The sequence below is a fragment of the Labrus bergylta genome, chromosome 2 (genome assembly GCF_963930695.1).
Source record: "Labrus bergylta chromosome 2, fLabBer1.1, whole genome shotgun sequence".
In the NCBI taxonomy this organism is placed as follows: domain Eukaryota; kingdom Metazoa; phylum Chordata; class Actinopteri; order Labriformes; family Labridae; genus Labrus; species Labrus bergylta.
Window position 1 is genome coordinate 28200170 of NC_089196.1, and position 15454 is coordinate 28215623.

The 15454-nt window shown below is 37.7% G+C and overlaps 1 protein-coding gene across 3 annotated transcripts; it reads right to left on the minus strand.

Annotated features, from left to right (window-relative positions):
• Positions 1–14: 14 nt before the first annotated feature.
• LOC110005928 (uncharacterized) lies at positions 15–14910 on the minus strand. 3 transcript variants are annotated; one of them, XM_065950746.1, is made up of 8 exons: positions 14796–14910; positions 10758–10805; positions 10113–10181; positions 5999–6052; positions 5244–5876; positions 5087–5146; positions 2514–3707; positions 15–2361 (listed from the first exon to the last, which is right to left on the minus strand). In XM_065950746.1, exons 3-8 carry the CDS (start codon positions 10129–10131, stop codon positions 794–796), a joined length of 3528 nt encoding a protein of 1175 aa, XP_065806818.1. In that variant the 5' UTR covers positions 10132–10181; positions 10758–10805; positions 14796–14910; the 3' UTR covers positions 15–793. The 3 variants fall into 3 exon arrangements, with proteins under 3 accessions (XP_065806818.1, XP_065806829.1, XP_065806821.1); XM_065950757.1 differs by lacking the exon at positions 10758–10805 and having other exon boundaries at positions 14796–14904; XM_065950749.1 differs by lacking the exon at positions 14796–14910 and having other exon boundaries at positions 10758–10937.
• Positions 14911–15454: the final 544 nt, after the last annotated feature.

The following is a 15454-nucleotide window of genomic DNA, read 5'->3' on the forward strand; positions in this document are numbered from 1 at the left end:
CAACTGAAAATATATTGTTTTGTTCAGATTTTTTTTATTATCACAGACATAGAAAAAAGAAAAACAAAACAAGTTTTACCTCAGAACATTTCTACAAAAATAAGTAAACTTGAAAAAATTACCAAAATATTTCCTTAAAATCCTTGATGTTAATTTTTTGAATAAATGAAATAACTTGAATGTGTATAACCAACTATAGGAAACGAAAAAACATATTTTACAATAAAAGATAACATTTTTTAAAATACAAAGATCATAAAACCTGAAATTACTAATTACACAATCTGATTCAGATTGTGTTTGATTTACATCTAAACTGAATTGAGAAGTCAAACAGGAATCACTTCTTAGCAGGAACAGGCCTGTTTTACTGTATACACAGGGCGCCCTCTTGTGGCAGCATCTCTCTTACAATTTTCTACAGTATATAAAACAGCAAAAGATGACACCATTTTAGTTATGTTAAATGTTAGATGAAGTCACCGACTGAGTCAAATCAGCTTGGGTGGCGGATTTCTCCTGGCCAGAACACAGCGTCAGCAACGTCTGCATTTAAACATTTTCCTCCAAGGACGTCATGGTCCCAGTGTTTGGATGAGCACTTGTCCTTTTCATTAGGGCACAGGTATCATGTGTTTGTTTTACATGACATCACATCCATAAACTTTAGCAAGAACTAAGTTGCTATTGGAAGTGTCTTTGTGGCGTTCTTAGACACTGGTCCAGCTAGACACAAAACTAAAACGGACGGTGTTCAATCAGCTAATGTCATAAGCCAGAGTTGATGGAACCATCAGAGGATAATACATTTGCTTTTGTATTTTTGTTTCATTTCATTTATTTCTTGTTCGTGCTTTTTCTTCAATTCCTCTCTTTCTTCTTTCAGATGTTTTTCTTTGCTTTCTGAGAGGTTTTGTAAAAGATTGTAATCTTTGTCACGTCTCTCTTCTGCCTTGTGCAGTTGTCTTTCTTGTCTTCGCTTCAACTCACACATTTCCTCCATGTGTTTCTCTATCAGTGCACTGAAGTCCTTCATGTATTTCTGTCTGAAATCATTGAGTTCTTCAGCTTGTTTTCTGGCCTCCACTTCATTCTTATTCTTCATTTCCTTCATTTGTTTCTTGTAGTTTTCCTCCATATCACTTCTCTCCTTCTCCTCCTGTTCTCTTTTGTATTTGTCCTCTTCCTTTCTTTTCTTTTCATTAATCTCTCTTTCTTTTTCATATTCATCTTGGAGCTTTTTAAGTTTTGCTCGTTCCTCCTGTTGTCTCTGTTCATCTTCTTGTGTCCGTTTTGTCCACCATTCTCTTCTTTCTTTCTCCCAAGTCTCTTGTTTCTTTCTCATCTCTTCTCTAGTCTCCTCCAGCTTTTTGTCTGTGGTTTCCTTTGATTCTGATTCAGATTTTATCTGTTTCTCCAAAGCTGAGAGTTTCTGTTCCCATTCCTGTTTCTTAATTTCTTCCTCTTGCTCTCTTTTCCTGTTTTCTTCTTCTCTGTTTTGCTGTTCTTTCTTTCTCTCCTCACACTCCTTGTTGATCCTCTCCTGCTTTTCTTGGAGTTGTTTTTCTCTCAGTTTTCTCTCCTTTTCAATTTCTATCCTCTGTTCTTCCATTCTTCTTTCCTTTTCTTTCATTTCTTCCTCGTGTTTCTTTTGAAGCTCATCCATCTCTCTCTTCATCTCTTCTTCCTTCTCCTTCAAGAGTCTCTTCATTTCTTTCATTATAGCAGCTTCAGCTTCTTGCAGCATCTCATTAGTGTAGCAGCTGCCTCCATTTAGTGTCACAATTGTTTCAATCTTGGTTATCAGCTCACTGATTTGTGTTCTTTTTTGTTCCTCACAGTTATCAAACACGTGATATCTTCCTCCACAGTCAGCAATCAGTTTCTTAAAGGAATCATCACATTCCTCTTCAATGTATTCTTCAATGGACTTGTTATCATGCTTTAATGAATCTCCTCTAGTTAGAAGAACGATGGTGAACTTTTCAGCATTCTTCCCAAAGACTTTCTTGATGAGTTGTAATGTCTCCTTCTCTTCTGATGTAAATCTGCCGATTTGTAACACCAACAGGAAGACATGTGGTCCTGGAGCCAGAAGACTGATGCATTTAATCAGCTCTTCTTGAACCTCTTCATTAGACAAGCTATCGTCAAACAGACCAGGAGTGTCGACCACAGTGACCGGACGACCGTTCACATCACTTTGTACTTTCTGACACAATTTGGTGACTGATGTTTGGGATGAATTGGCTTCAAATGTCTTTCCTCCCAGAATGGTGTTTCCTGAAGAACTCTTCCCATTGCCAGTCTTCCCTATCAGCACAATCCTGAGACTCTCTTGACTCAGCTTATCATCATCACCTGTGAAAAAAGAAGACCTAGAGTTATCTTTAATGCTAACAAATTTATAGAGTACAATTAATAGACTTTTGGTATGATTAACAATAGGTTGTTTATTTTAAAAAGTGATTTAGTATAATTTATATTTATAAAATAAAATAAAAAGTACTTACAGATGATTGGGTCTTTTGTTTTCAGGTTGTTCAGCTCAGCCTGTAGAGTTGTGATCGTTTCTATTTGGGCATGTGCAAATGTTTGTGTTGTGAAGATGAATGATTTGGATTTATCTTTGTGCATCTTTTCCACCATGTCCAGCAGCTCTGGGATCTGCTGCTTGTCCTTGATGTTTAGAACCAAAGATCTTCCTCCACAGCTCTGAAGAAGCTCCTGGATGGACTTGGTTTCATTTACAAAGTTAACAACAGCTGGAGCTGAGGGATCTGACTCAACAGTGAACAGCAACACAGTGATGTCATTGAATCGACTCCCAAATGTGTTCTTGATGGTCTCCAACTCTCCTTTGTCTTCATCAGTGAGTGGACCCACAGGTAGAACCAGGATGAAGGCATGGACGCCCTCAGGATCACAGAGAGAGACACACCTGAGTGATTCCCTCATCACCTCCTCCTGAGGTTTTCCATACAGGGCAGGAAGCTCCACCAGGGAAACCCAATGTCCACACACCTCTCCCTGATGTTTAACACACTCTGATGAGCTGGAGACTGAATGAAGATCTGTCTGACCTAAAATGGCCTCAGCTGCTGAAGTTTTCCCTGCTCCTCTCCTTCCACACAGAACCAGGTTCAAAGCTGTTTTCATAAGACCAGACTTTGGGGCGACTGAATCCTCAATGACAGTGAGAAAGGTTCCTTTGTTTTCAAAAACAGTTTTCTCAATCTTTTGCATTAATACATCACGGTTGTTGTCAGCCATACTGTAGTGTCGTTCTCCACAGTCTTTAATGAGTCTTCTAAAAGAGACATCTGTTTTATCCTCCTTATGTGTGCTGATGACCACTGAGTGTTTGAAAGCATCTTGACCAAACAAACTCAGGATGAACTTCAGTGTTAGTCTGTTCTCTTCAGTGAAATCAGAAGGTTTCACTAACAGCAGCACAACATTTGGTCCAGGAGGACAGAGACTCACAGCCTTCTTCATCTCTTCTCTCCACTTCTCCAAAGAAACACTGAAAACTTCTGGAGTTTTCACAACTGTTAGAGACTTTCCTCTCCATTCTCCACTCTGCACCACTTGTTTGGCTGAGGAAAGCTTTGCTTTAAAGTTTGACCTGTGTTGTTCTTTTCCGGTGATAAAGTCTCCAAGTTTTGTTGTTTTGTCGTCCTTTATCCCCAGCAGCAGAATTCTGACTGTAATAGAAAAATAAAATGTAACGTGTAGAGAGACATTAAGTCATGCCACATGGTTAAACTAAAGCTTACATTCTGTTTTCCATATTTAGCTTTCAATGGTTTAATGAAAGGAAAACTCATAATCTTCATGTTAGCTTCTAATTAGCTTAATCCAGACAGTAGCAGGAAAATATAAACCATTAAATCAATATCTGTCTGTGTGTGTCTGTTCATACCTACATAATCATTATATATATTTATATTCCTCAACCTGTTTACAAACTGTTAAACCGTCACATTAAAACAGGAAGTATACAGTAATTTACATGTATGCTTCCTGATTTAATGTGTCCATAACTTTTAATTTATTACAGCATAACTTTTGCTAAGCAGTTTACACAAATACATACAAATACACTTTATTACTTATTTAACTTCTGCGCTTCACAGTGCTGGACCTTGCATATATAAACTTACAGTGATTTTCTGTAATTTTACATACATTTTAACCCCCCAGCCATGGCCACGCCCTTTAACAAAACTTAAGCGTTTAATACATTTTTTTCTCCAAGGTATCTACGGTACCAAGACCAAATTGGGTTGGATCGGATAAAGCCTTCGAGAGGACTGATTTTGAATATGCACCCTGAAACTCATTTGTTCCTGCTGCCATCACCTTTTTAAACCACTAACTGTGTTGCCTCTGTTTCTTATCTATTATTTACTGTCCTTTCTATGTTGTTTGCTCATTTCGGGCTGTATGTATGTGTGTGTTTTACTGCTGACTGCAAAACAAATTGCCCTCTAGCAGGGATAATAAAGACAACCTTGAACCTTGAACCTTGTTCATGGCTTAAATATGCATTATTTTAATTATACAACTCACTCTTTTGGTGAGTCTGGTGATGCTCCAGATTCCTTCCTGTTAAAAGACAGTTTTTCCCTGCCACTGTAACTTTACTGTGCTCATGGTAGATTAATGTTGGGTCTTTGTAAATAATATAAAGAGTACCGTCTAGATCTACTATTTTTGTGTCTAAAGACAGCATTTGTTATGAATTGGCACTATACAAATAAAGATTGATTGATTGTAAATCAGTACAAAATGGCTCACCACCTGTTGCATTATGGGCATGGGCCCAAGTTGTTTTTTAGTGCGGGAGCTGAACTTTGTACTGCTATCAGATCATACAGTCAAGTCTCTATTGGATTCCGGTTTCACATTTTTGGATACAATATATTTATAATAATAATAAAATAAAATAAAAGTGATTATAATTTCCCAAGTTTTCTCTAAAGGGAGATGAGTTTTGGGGGGATAAGGGTCAACCACAGTGGCGCCAATATTGTACTGGTCAGTAATAATAAAATGTGTCTATTTATGAAAGTTTACTTACTTTCCCCTGAGGGAGGGGGTGTCACCCTGTTAGCCCAGCTAAAAATACCTGTAAAAAGAGCTGTGAAAAGATGACATCATTGACTATCAGCTTCATATTCTCATGAGATCAGTAATGATTTTGAGTTTAAACATTTTGATTAGAACAGATCTCTTACCAGAAGATCTAACAGCATCCACGATTCTGGACATTGTTTCCTTTTTTGGTATTCTTTGTATATCATCAGGGGCATCCATGAACCCTTCACAGATGACATGCTCTCCATTGTGTTCTTTCACAATTTGACTGAAACGGGTCAACAGCTCTGGAAGTTCAAGGTTTGCCTCCTCCATATATCTGTATCTACATTCTCTGATCATCTCTTTTAAGGGTTGATTTTGCAAATATATTTTAACAACACTTGAGCCCTGCTCTCTGGGTGTTGATATCAGTATCAGTGAATGCTCAAATGACTGATCTCTGAAGCGTTTAAGAACTCTACAGAATCTCTGTTTATATTCCTCTGTGAAGTCATCAGGCTGGAGAACCAACAGGAACACATGAGGTCCAGGATCAGAGAGTCTCACACAGTCTGTCAGATGTTCTGTCAGTTTGTCTTCAGAGATGGTGGGATGCAGCAGATCTGGAGTGTTGATAAGAACTATGTCTTTCTCCTTTATTTGTCTCCTGACTTTCTCACATTGGTCTGCTTCTTTTCCAGTGTTGAACACAGTCTCTCTCATTATGACGTTCCCCACTGAACTCCTCTCAGACCATGAGTTCCCCAGCAGAACAACCCTCAACTCAGACACTGTGAAAAGAAAAATGTAAACAGACTAACTGGCTATTTTTTTTAAATCCAGTTTTCTTTCTGTTTATACAGATGTGACCAAAACAGATATTCTTATACAAATGGATAGAAGTTTCACTCACTGTCAGGTGGCAACCCTTCAATACTGTTACAGCGCCTCAGGGGATGCGGATCATCTATGATTGAAACAAGTACATTTTGTCATAGGTGTGCACAGTCTTTCATGTCATTTTACACATAAATAAATTAGAAGTCTACGGAGCCTGGGAGGTGAAATGAACTAACACATTTTATAAAGCGTGCAAGTTATAACTTTAATAGCGGTAATTAAACAAACTAACTGGCGACAGTGTGAGATAATGCATCTGGTGGAAGTTGGCCGTGAGTCATCTCCACTGTCAGGACCGGACATGATGTAGGCCTAGTTTGTTGTAGAAACGCTTGGAGACAACGGTAGATGACTATCTTTTTCATCCAAAACAGCGGTAATAAGATTTAAGATTTACTTTTATTGATCCCCACAAGGGGAAATTTCAGTTTTTACACTCTGTAGTTCATGCAACACACACACAGGCTGAAATATACACACATGCACAAACAGGATCCTATGGACATGCACTAATGGAGAGATGTCAGAGTGACGGAGCTGCCCACAGCAGGCGCTCCTGAGCTGGTGGTGGGGAGGGGGTTTGGTGCCTTGCTCAAGGGCACCTCGGCAGTGTTCAGGAGGTGATCTGGCACCTCTCCAGCTACCAGACCAACTTCCATATTTGGTCCACAATGGGACTTGAACCGGCGACCCTCCGGTTCCCAACCCAAGTCCCTACAGACTGAGCGCTAAGCGTCTGCTAAGTGAATTGTAACATTGTAAATAAACCCACACAACTATCAAACATTCACATTCAGCTGGAAGTCCACAGCTAAAATGTCTTTCTATTTAAAGGTAAGTCTGTGTGTGTGTGCCTACATGTGTGTGTATTATTTATTGTTAGTCACTGCCTTTTTTTACTTGATTTGTTTACCTCCGTGCTCTGAGCTTATGATGGTGAAATGTTCCTGTTTAATTATAATTCTTCATGTTCTGACAATAAAGAATAATTAAACCATAATTAACCATCTGGTTTCTTCATCTTTCACTCAGGAACAAAAATCTGATTTTAAATTTATTATTATTTATATATCGACTGATATGAAATTGTTCATCTACCTGCCACCTTGGCCGGTGAGTCAAAAAGTTAATTTCGGACCCTGCCTGCACACCCTCTTGGTCCCCCCGTTCTGCCTCCTCCATGCTCCTCACCACACCTCCTTTCTGCCTATCATCAATGGGATCTCGAGCATTTAGCCGTACGGCCCCCCGTCTCTGGAACTCTCTCTCTCACAAACCATCCATGACATTAACTATCTCCCCACCTTCAGATCACAGCTCACAGCTGCTGTTTTTGTGTTTTTGTTTATAAGTAGTTGATAGTGTTCGTGTTTTTTACTCTACTGCTGTGTCTGTAAGGTGACCTTGAGTGACATGAAAGGCACCCTTAAATAAAATGCATCATTATTATTATTATTATTATTATTATTATTATAGGTGAAAAAGTTTTGAACATGTTTTTAGATTTCTTTGTTTAAGGTCAAGATTTGGCCTGACGTGATAATCGCTTGTTTTTATTATTAAAACTAAAAATGCCTCTCCTTTTTAAGGCAGAGCCTCTGTAGGGTGACAGTTGGCTTTAAAAAGAAGTGGAGACGAGAAGTGGTAGGATTTTATACTTTTACAGGGTTTGTCCTGGCTCAGTATTACCTTATTTGACAGAAATCTGTGCATTTCCTGTTATTTCTGACCATTTTATAAATAATATTATCATTATGCTTAAGTTACTGAAACCCCAATTCAATCTGGTAAAGAATTTTTTTTAATTGCAACAATGAAACATGGGAGGAGAGGGATTTTGAGGGAGAGGGGTGTAATGAGATTGGGAGAGGCGAGGTCACATCCTGCCAAAAGTACATTTATTTGAATTACTAAGGTATTATGTCAAATAATCACAGATTTAAGTCACAGATAATTTGGATAATTTGATCAGATCAGGAAATTGAGAAATAATAAAAATATATTTGCTGGCTCTAACGCAGCGCTGGTTGACAGTCTGTGTGGAGAAGTTCACAGACTACAGCTGGCTGACGTTACAGTCGTTAAGATATTGATTGTTGATAAAAGCAGACACGTTGGAATTGAACAGAGAAAAGTTGAACGTGCGTTCCCGACTCGGTCCATACGGATAGCGGATCAACCGGGTTCCGTTTCACTACAAGTCAACAGGTGTGTGCGGTGGTTGGTGTTCCGGTGTGTGTGTGCGCGTTTGCAGCCATGTATGTTGGTGTGTCTCGTCTCGGCGTGCCCCCCCTGATGACCCGTCTGCAGACAGCAGAGGAGCAGGGACAAGTAGCCGCAGCTATACGCCATACGCGGTTTAGTATAGTTTTAACATGACTGTTGGGATAAATATTTACCGCCATGAAGAGCATTGCTCTTTGAAATTAACTCCAAACGGAAAATCAACCCGAATTTAGCGCTTGTGGGTGTCAGCGGAGCGGACGGAACCAATCAAAAGAAACGAACAGTCAATCAGCTGGCTATCCAGCGCGAGCCACATGCGTAAACGGATGAGAGGGGAGATGACTGCTAGAAGTCAGAGACGTCGTATTTAAGTTTATGTTCTGCTTGTTCAACAGTCGTTTGATGTATTGATACTTTTAACTTTCAGGGAGGATTTGATTTGCAGTTTTCATCGTCTTTTTTTTCTTTTGGCGCTCTGGATTTTCCTTTGGCGCTGGGTAAAACCTCTTTGGGGGGCGCCAAAGAATTGTTTATGCAGGAAAAACCCTGTTTTATGCTTCTTACCCAAAATAACTTTGTATCAGTTTTTGTTTGTGTGTTTTCCCTCTTTAATAATTCACTTTGAGAACACACAGAGATGAGTTTGAACACATACTGGAGTTCATGTATTTTGAACACAGTTAGGTGGTCCAACGGCACAAGGTAAGAAAATAGCCCAATAACAGAAATAGAGCAAAATATTGAATGATGGAGGATTAAAAATATCAAATTAAAATGCACAAGGTAAGCTAAAACTATGATGACAAATAAAAGTTAAACTTTATTCAGAGATTTCAGACAATAGTGCCGTACAGTCTGAGAGTGAAATGATCACTTTATGAAGGAGTGCAGGAAAACTTCCTGTTGTGAAATATGTCAACAGAATGAAACATGAAAAATAGGCCTATTATATATATTAGGATGTCAAACCATCGTGAAGAGAGTTACTTAAGAGAAAGAGAAACTTACAAATACTAACTATGTCTGCCTTACATATATGCAAACATTGCATTTCATTATTTATTGACATTAATCTCTTTTAGTTTTGGAATGCAGGTAGACATAGAAACTTATTTTGTCCTAAAATATGAAAGAAGGCTAATTGCACTTATATGCTGCACTGTGATATTTTAAGAGGGAATTTTGAATGTGATATGTTTTTCTGAGAAGAAAGCCTTTACTACAGACTCAATCACCATTATATTTCTCTGCATTTAATTCACTATAGGGCTGCACGATATATTGTTACAGCATCGTCATCGCGATGTAAAGAAAAAAATACATATCCATCTGGAGCCGAAAAATATATTTGAGCCTTTCAATTAAGTTTATGTAGCCTGTCTAAGCCCAGTCACATTACTATTATATCTAAATGAGCATACATTTATATATTTTACCACATTACATGCAACACCTCGCATAGTTAGAGCACCTTGCTCTGTCATCTAACCTGCTCAGGGTCGGGCAGAGTGAGAGGGAGCGGTGATGTGAGCGGAGAGGAGCAGGGACTTTGACAATCTGACAGTTTGATAACTATGTGCTAACGCAAGGGGAGAGTGGTTGGCCAAACAGCAGTTGATTTTGGTTTCATGCTGGTGCTCAAGGACGACATCTACTGGATCAAAAAAGGTGCACATTCATCCTTTATAAAGTTAAGGACATACACCAGACCCCTCTGTGTTTAGAATGATATATTGTATGTAGTGATGCATAAAATATATCTGCTCAAGAAAATAAAAAGTGTTAAGGCTGTTACTATTTCTTAAATCCAAGACTCACTGACCTGCTTAAATGTCTCAGTATCTCTTTTGGAGTCTTTAAACATGTAGACAGAGGATAAAACAGAGTCTGACTGGACTCACCTGCTGCTGCAGTCGCCATGATGTCATCAGAGACTAATTCCAATGGAAAGAACAGCTCTGTTTGAGAACCTAGAGAAAGGATTTAAAATATTTAAAAGGGTAACATGTACAGTAGCACATTACTCATTAGTAAAGAAATCAATGAGTGCAGACATCATTCATAGCAATTCCTGTAATATCACTGAATTCATATACTTGTAAAGTAGTTTAGCTCAAGTGATTAGGAAGGTGGTAGGAAGGCATTTCAGCAGACTTCATTTAAGTTAATAAAAACAAAAGTTCAAAGGAAATAAGGTAAATTACCTCAAAACTAAATCAAACTAAGGCATAGGGCTGGACGGTATGGACCAAAACTCATATCTTGATATTGTTTAGCTGAATGGCGATACTCGATATATATCAATATGTATTTTATTAACAATGAAAACACATGGAAAATAAACTATCTGTTTGTGAATTTAAAAATTAATATTATAAAATAAAAATGTTCCTTAAATACAATAAAAGAGAGAGAGAGGAGGAGCAGGGTTAAGAGAGACAGACAGTCATCAGTGGGATGAGAAAAAGGTGACATAACTCAAGATAAACACTACAGTCGATTTGCCCCAATGATGTCCGTGATAACATCTTCAATCTTATAAATACCCAGGAAGTGCTGAACCAGCCCCTTTAGCTGCAGGACCACATGGGGAACTGAAGAAAAGAATAAATAAAGGTAAGGATCCGATAAAGAGAACAACAATTATATTGCGCAAATCCTGAAACTAAATAAAAATTGACTGAACTAAATCAAAGCTGTGTGTTTGCTTTTACTTACTTTGTACTTTGGTATGAACTGTAACATAATGCTTACACAAACAAACCCAGGACAGTAAGTGCTGCAATGTTACACAAGCAAAGGTCAATTATTGCAAAATGAACAACTTTAAAGAATTATGTGATTTGATATGAATGAAGATTTGAGTGACAAGTGGGAAAAAGTGAAGAGTCTCACAGCCTCTGCTTAGTTCTCGCTTAGTTCTGGGCATGAATTACATTAAGCTTATAGAAATAGCTGAATATTCACGCTGATTGTTATGAAGATTGCATATCCTTTCATGCATTTCTACTTGTTCTTTTATATTACTCTTATATGCCTTAGTCTATCTGTCGCGCCTACTGTGCATTGCTGTTGGCCAGTCAGCTGTCCCTTAGTTCTGTAAAAGATTCAAGTTCTTTAGCTCTCCATCGTTTGGACAGTTAGAACATGTCTGTGTTCATAGAGTTTGTAGGTTTTCTTTTCATTTCATATAGGAGTGGACATTTGAAATGAAAGCTTATACTCATTAGCCAGGATAGTTCCGATTGTATGAGCAAATGCAAAGTACAGCGAATGATTACAGGCGAGAAGCAACAACTGTATGTAATGTGTGGCAATGGTGTACTGATATAAAATGTTAATCTCTCAGGTATTCAGAGGGACTAGTAAAGAGGCGCTCCTCAAGTGTACCTTTAATAAACATTAGCATGCAGGTGTGACTGTAACTTCAATAGTGCTGCCCAGTATCTATTCATCTTCTGTATTTATGTTCATATAAATACATGAAGGAAGTTATTTTTATGAGAACTGATATTTACAGTATTTTTTGCCATCGCTATGTTAGGTCAGTAAAGAATACAGTGTCTCATGTTCATATCAGTTATGTTGGTTATCTCTGTACATTGGAGTAAGGTTGCAGTGTTGTGTTTAATAACTCGCATATAATGGATTTTTCATTATGTCCTTTATTTTTATGGTTACGGAAAACCACACAAATATTTTCCTGTCTGAATAATAAATGCAGCACAGAGTGTGAATCTGAAGATTAATCCATCTCAGGTGTATTTTTACTCAGAATTGACAATTAAATGTATATAATCATTAAGACATTATCTGATAACATTTAAACTATACAGGTAACATTAGGCTACCTCTTCATTTTTGAGTATCTAGTTTTCTGGTAACTCACCCGATGAAATTCTTGCTGTGACACAAAAACAATTTAAAGTGAAACGAGAGTGGAGTTGAGGGTGGAACATGAGCTCGTGTTTATTTGTATAATGTAATTGGTTAAAAATGTGTCAGTCAGAGTAACTAAACTGGGACTCTGTTCTTATTGGCTGTGTCAGTTATGTCGACTACCGATTGGCTATGGAACACAAGTCCCACCCCTTCCTGGTAACTGGTTTTATTAAAGTGCAAGATCTGAGCACTTTATCTTAGTCTAACACACTGATGAACTGAATCTGTTTGTGAGGGGGAATCAAGATCAACTCTTCAGTTCCCTTAACTTGAAGAAAAGTACAACACTTATGGGATCTTATATAGTGGCTGAAAGCACACGTATAACTCCAGCAAGACATTTAGTTATAGTGATAACTCTGGACACCATGGGCCACCATTTATGCCACATGAGAAGAATTCACATCACAGAGACTAAATATCTTCATCCACAGCCATGAAGTTACAAAGACTCAGAAGAGAAATAAACATTTATTCCGTCTGACAAATATCAATTTCCAAATCTATTGTTGATATTAAAAGTCACTAAATATATAAATTAGTCACTTTTGATTTACAAAGACATTACCAATTTTGTTCATTAAGAATAAAGGGTGTCATTGCCCAAAGAGACCACACGAGGGTGTCAGTGCTCATCTTTGTCAAGTGCTGATTTGTTTGTTGTCTCTGACATACTCCATCTGTTGTTTGTTTGTAAATGTATACATGGTCTGGGTGGACTCTGGAACCGAATTGCCCTCAGGGATAAATAAAGTTTCTAAGTCTAAGACCTTTTGGCTGTAGTTCAATCCAATACTTTCTGACTTCAACATTTCAATTCTATCCGAAAATAATCTGAAGTCATTAGATTGAAGATAGGTTTGTCAGATTCAGAGTCTTTATCCGTCACTGTGTTGTGTGAGTGAACAGAATGCTGTTCGACTAGTTTAGGTCAGATGCTTTGAACTGGATAACACCCCACAAGAGGAACTAATTACATTCTCATCACTGACAGAAACTATCACCTTGCTTAGTTGTTTAATCAGTCCTACTGATCATAAGTTAACCTTTTTTATTTGTTGGTAAATCCTTAGGCTAAGTTTAAATCTGACTGATAGGTCATCACCTCAAGAGGAATAAAAACCATATCAATGGGCTGAACACATGGGGTGCAGGTTACTTCAGGAAAAGTATTCATGGATCACCGTTTTTAGATCAGTTACTGTGATAGGATCTTAACAGCAGACGTACAGGAGGACGCTTTGTGATTTCAGTTAATGTTGACCTAAAAGGCCAACTATCTGAATGTTTTATTAGAGTTCGGTCATTAGAGTAGGTGTTGATGAGATTTCACAATAAAATGAATGTAATCTTAGTAATATGTTATCTGATAACCTTTAAACTATACAGCTATTCTATTATTACTTGTTCATACTTGTTTATCTAGTTTTCGTCAAGTTCATTCACCCAATTAATTTCTTGCTGGGACACGAAAAGAATTCAAAGTGAAACGAGAGTGGAGTTGGGGGTCGGGTGGAACATGAGCTCCGTGATTATATGTTTATTTTTATTGGTTAAAAATCTGTAAGTCAGAGTAATTACACTTGATCTCTGTTCCTATTGGCTGTGTCAGCTAATGGCAACTACCAATTGGCTATGGAAAACAAGTCTCTCCCCTTCTTGGTAGCAGCCAACAGGAAGGAGGCACTTTTAGAGCAGAGGACTGTTGCTGTTGTTAGGAAGAAGTTCACAAAATGTTTAACTTGTTGATATAAAATGTTGTAATCCGGACATGTAAATGACTACTTTTTAAACTACTGGTTAAAGTGTTAGTTTAGGTCAGATGCTTTTAACTTGATAACACCCCACAAGAGGAAACAAATTACATTTTCAGCACTGACAGAAACTATCTCACTTCATTTTTGATAACCTTTACAGCATAAATAATTACTGAAACCCTAACAGGGCGCCTCGTTTCAGACCTGATCACACACAATACTCTACATTATTCACATGTTTGTCAAATCACCCATGTCGCAAAAAGAGCTGGAGAAAATCATCCACGCTTTTATTTCCTCCAGCCTTGAAGACTGTAATTCATTATACACCTAACTCAGTAAAAAAATAAATCAAACACATTCAAACAATCCAAAACGCAGCAGCCCGGCTTTTAACAAGAAAAAACAAATGTGCTCATATAACTCCAATCTTAGCATCCCTTCACTGATTTTAAGATTATTTTAATTACTTTCAAACCACAACATGGGCTGGCTCCTACATATATTTTAGAGCTTTTAACCCCTTATGAACCAGGACGCAGTCTGAGATCCTCTGGCAGTTCTCCACTGGCTGTTCCAGGGTCCAGGCTGAAAACTAAAGCGGACATGGCTTTTGCTGTCATAGCCCCCCAGACAGTGGAACAGCCTGCCAGAGATCAGACTTGCAGAGTCTGTCCCTTGTTTTACTTCTGTACTTCAGACATTCTTTTTCATTTTAATATTTTATTCTATGCTTTTATTGTCTGTTTGTTTTACTGCCTGTTTGCCTTTATATTTTGGAACATCATGCTGTTTAATGTCATCTCTGTCAACAGTACAAGCGATCTAACATTGCTTTTATGATTTGATAATATTTCTATATCTAGTTTGGTCGAGTTTACTCACCTGGTAAATTTTTTGATGTGAAAAAATCAGCAGTAAAAGTTCAAGTGAAGCAGCCACGGCACATCTGACTAAAACATAGTTTAATAAAGATTAACATGTTACAGCGTGTTTGTCGAGTTCAAGGACAACCTGGATTTGCCTGAGGCTTTTTCTCACAATGAGTAATAACAGGTTGTATCAAATGTTAGCACTTCCTCATATTTTTAATCACAGGTAAACCACCTTTGTTTGTGAGGGATCAAGAGAATCAAGATGAACTCTCCAGTTCCCCCTGCTGGCGGAAAAGTATAGTTCTCTAAACACGGGACTACAAGGAGGTTGGTTGGAATTATTAAAAGAAAGTTATTTTGAATGATAAATATTCATCTCTAAATATGTTTTTCATTTCAGTGATAGCTGAGGAAACACTGAAAACAGTCACTATGTATAATATTTTGAAGTAACTCATTAAAACACTTGTTTGGTTATTAATAAAAGCCTTTTGGTGGTTTATTGGAACTTATAGAATTTGTAAATTATTAACCTTTTTCTTTCTAAAAAAATATAATAAATCAAGTAAGTATGATGAATGATTTTAAATAACAGAGCAGTAAACAACAGGTCTCACTAGAAAAAGGATGAGGTTTAAAACATAGAGATTGGATGGAAACTGGGAGCAT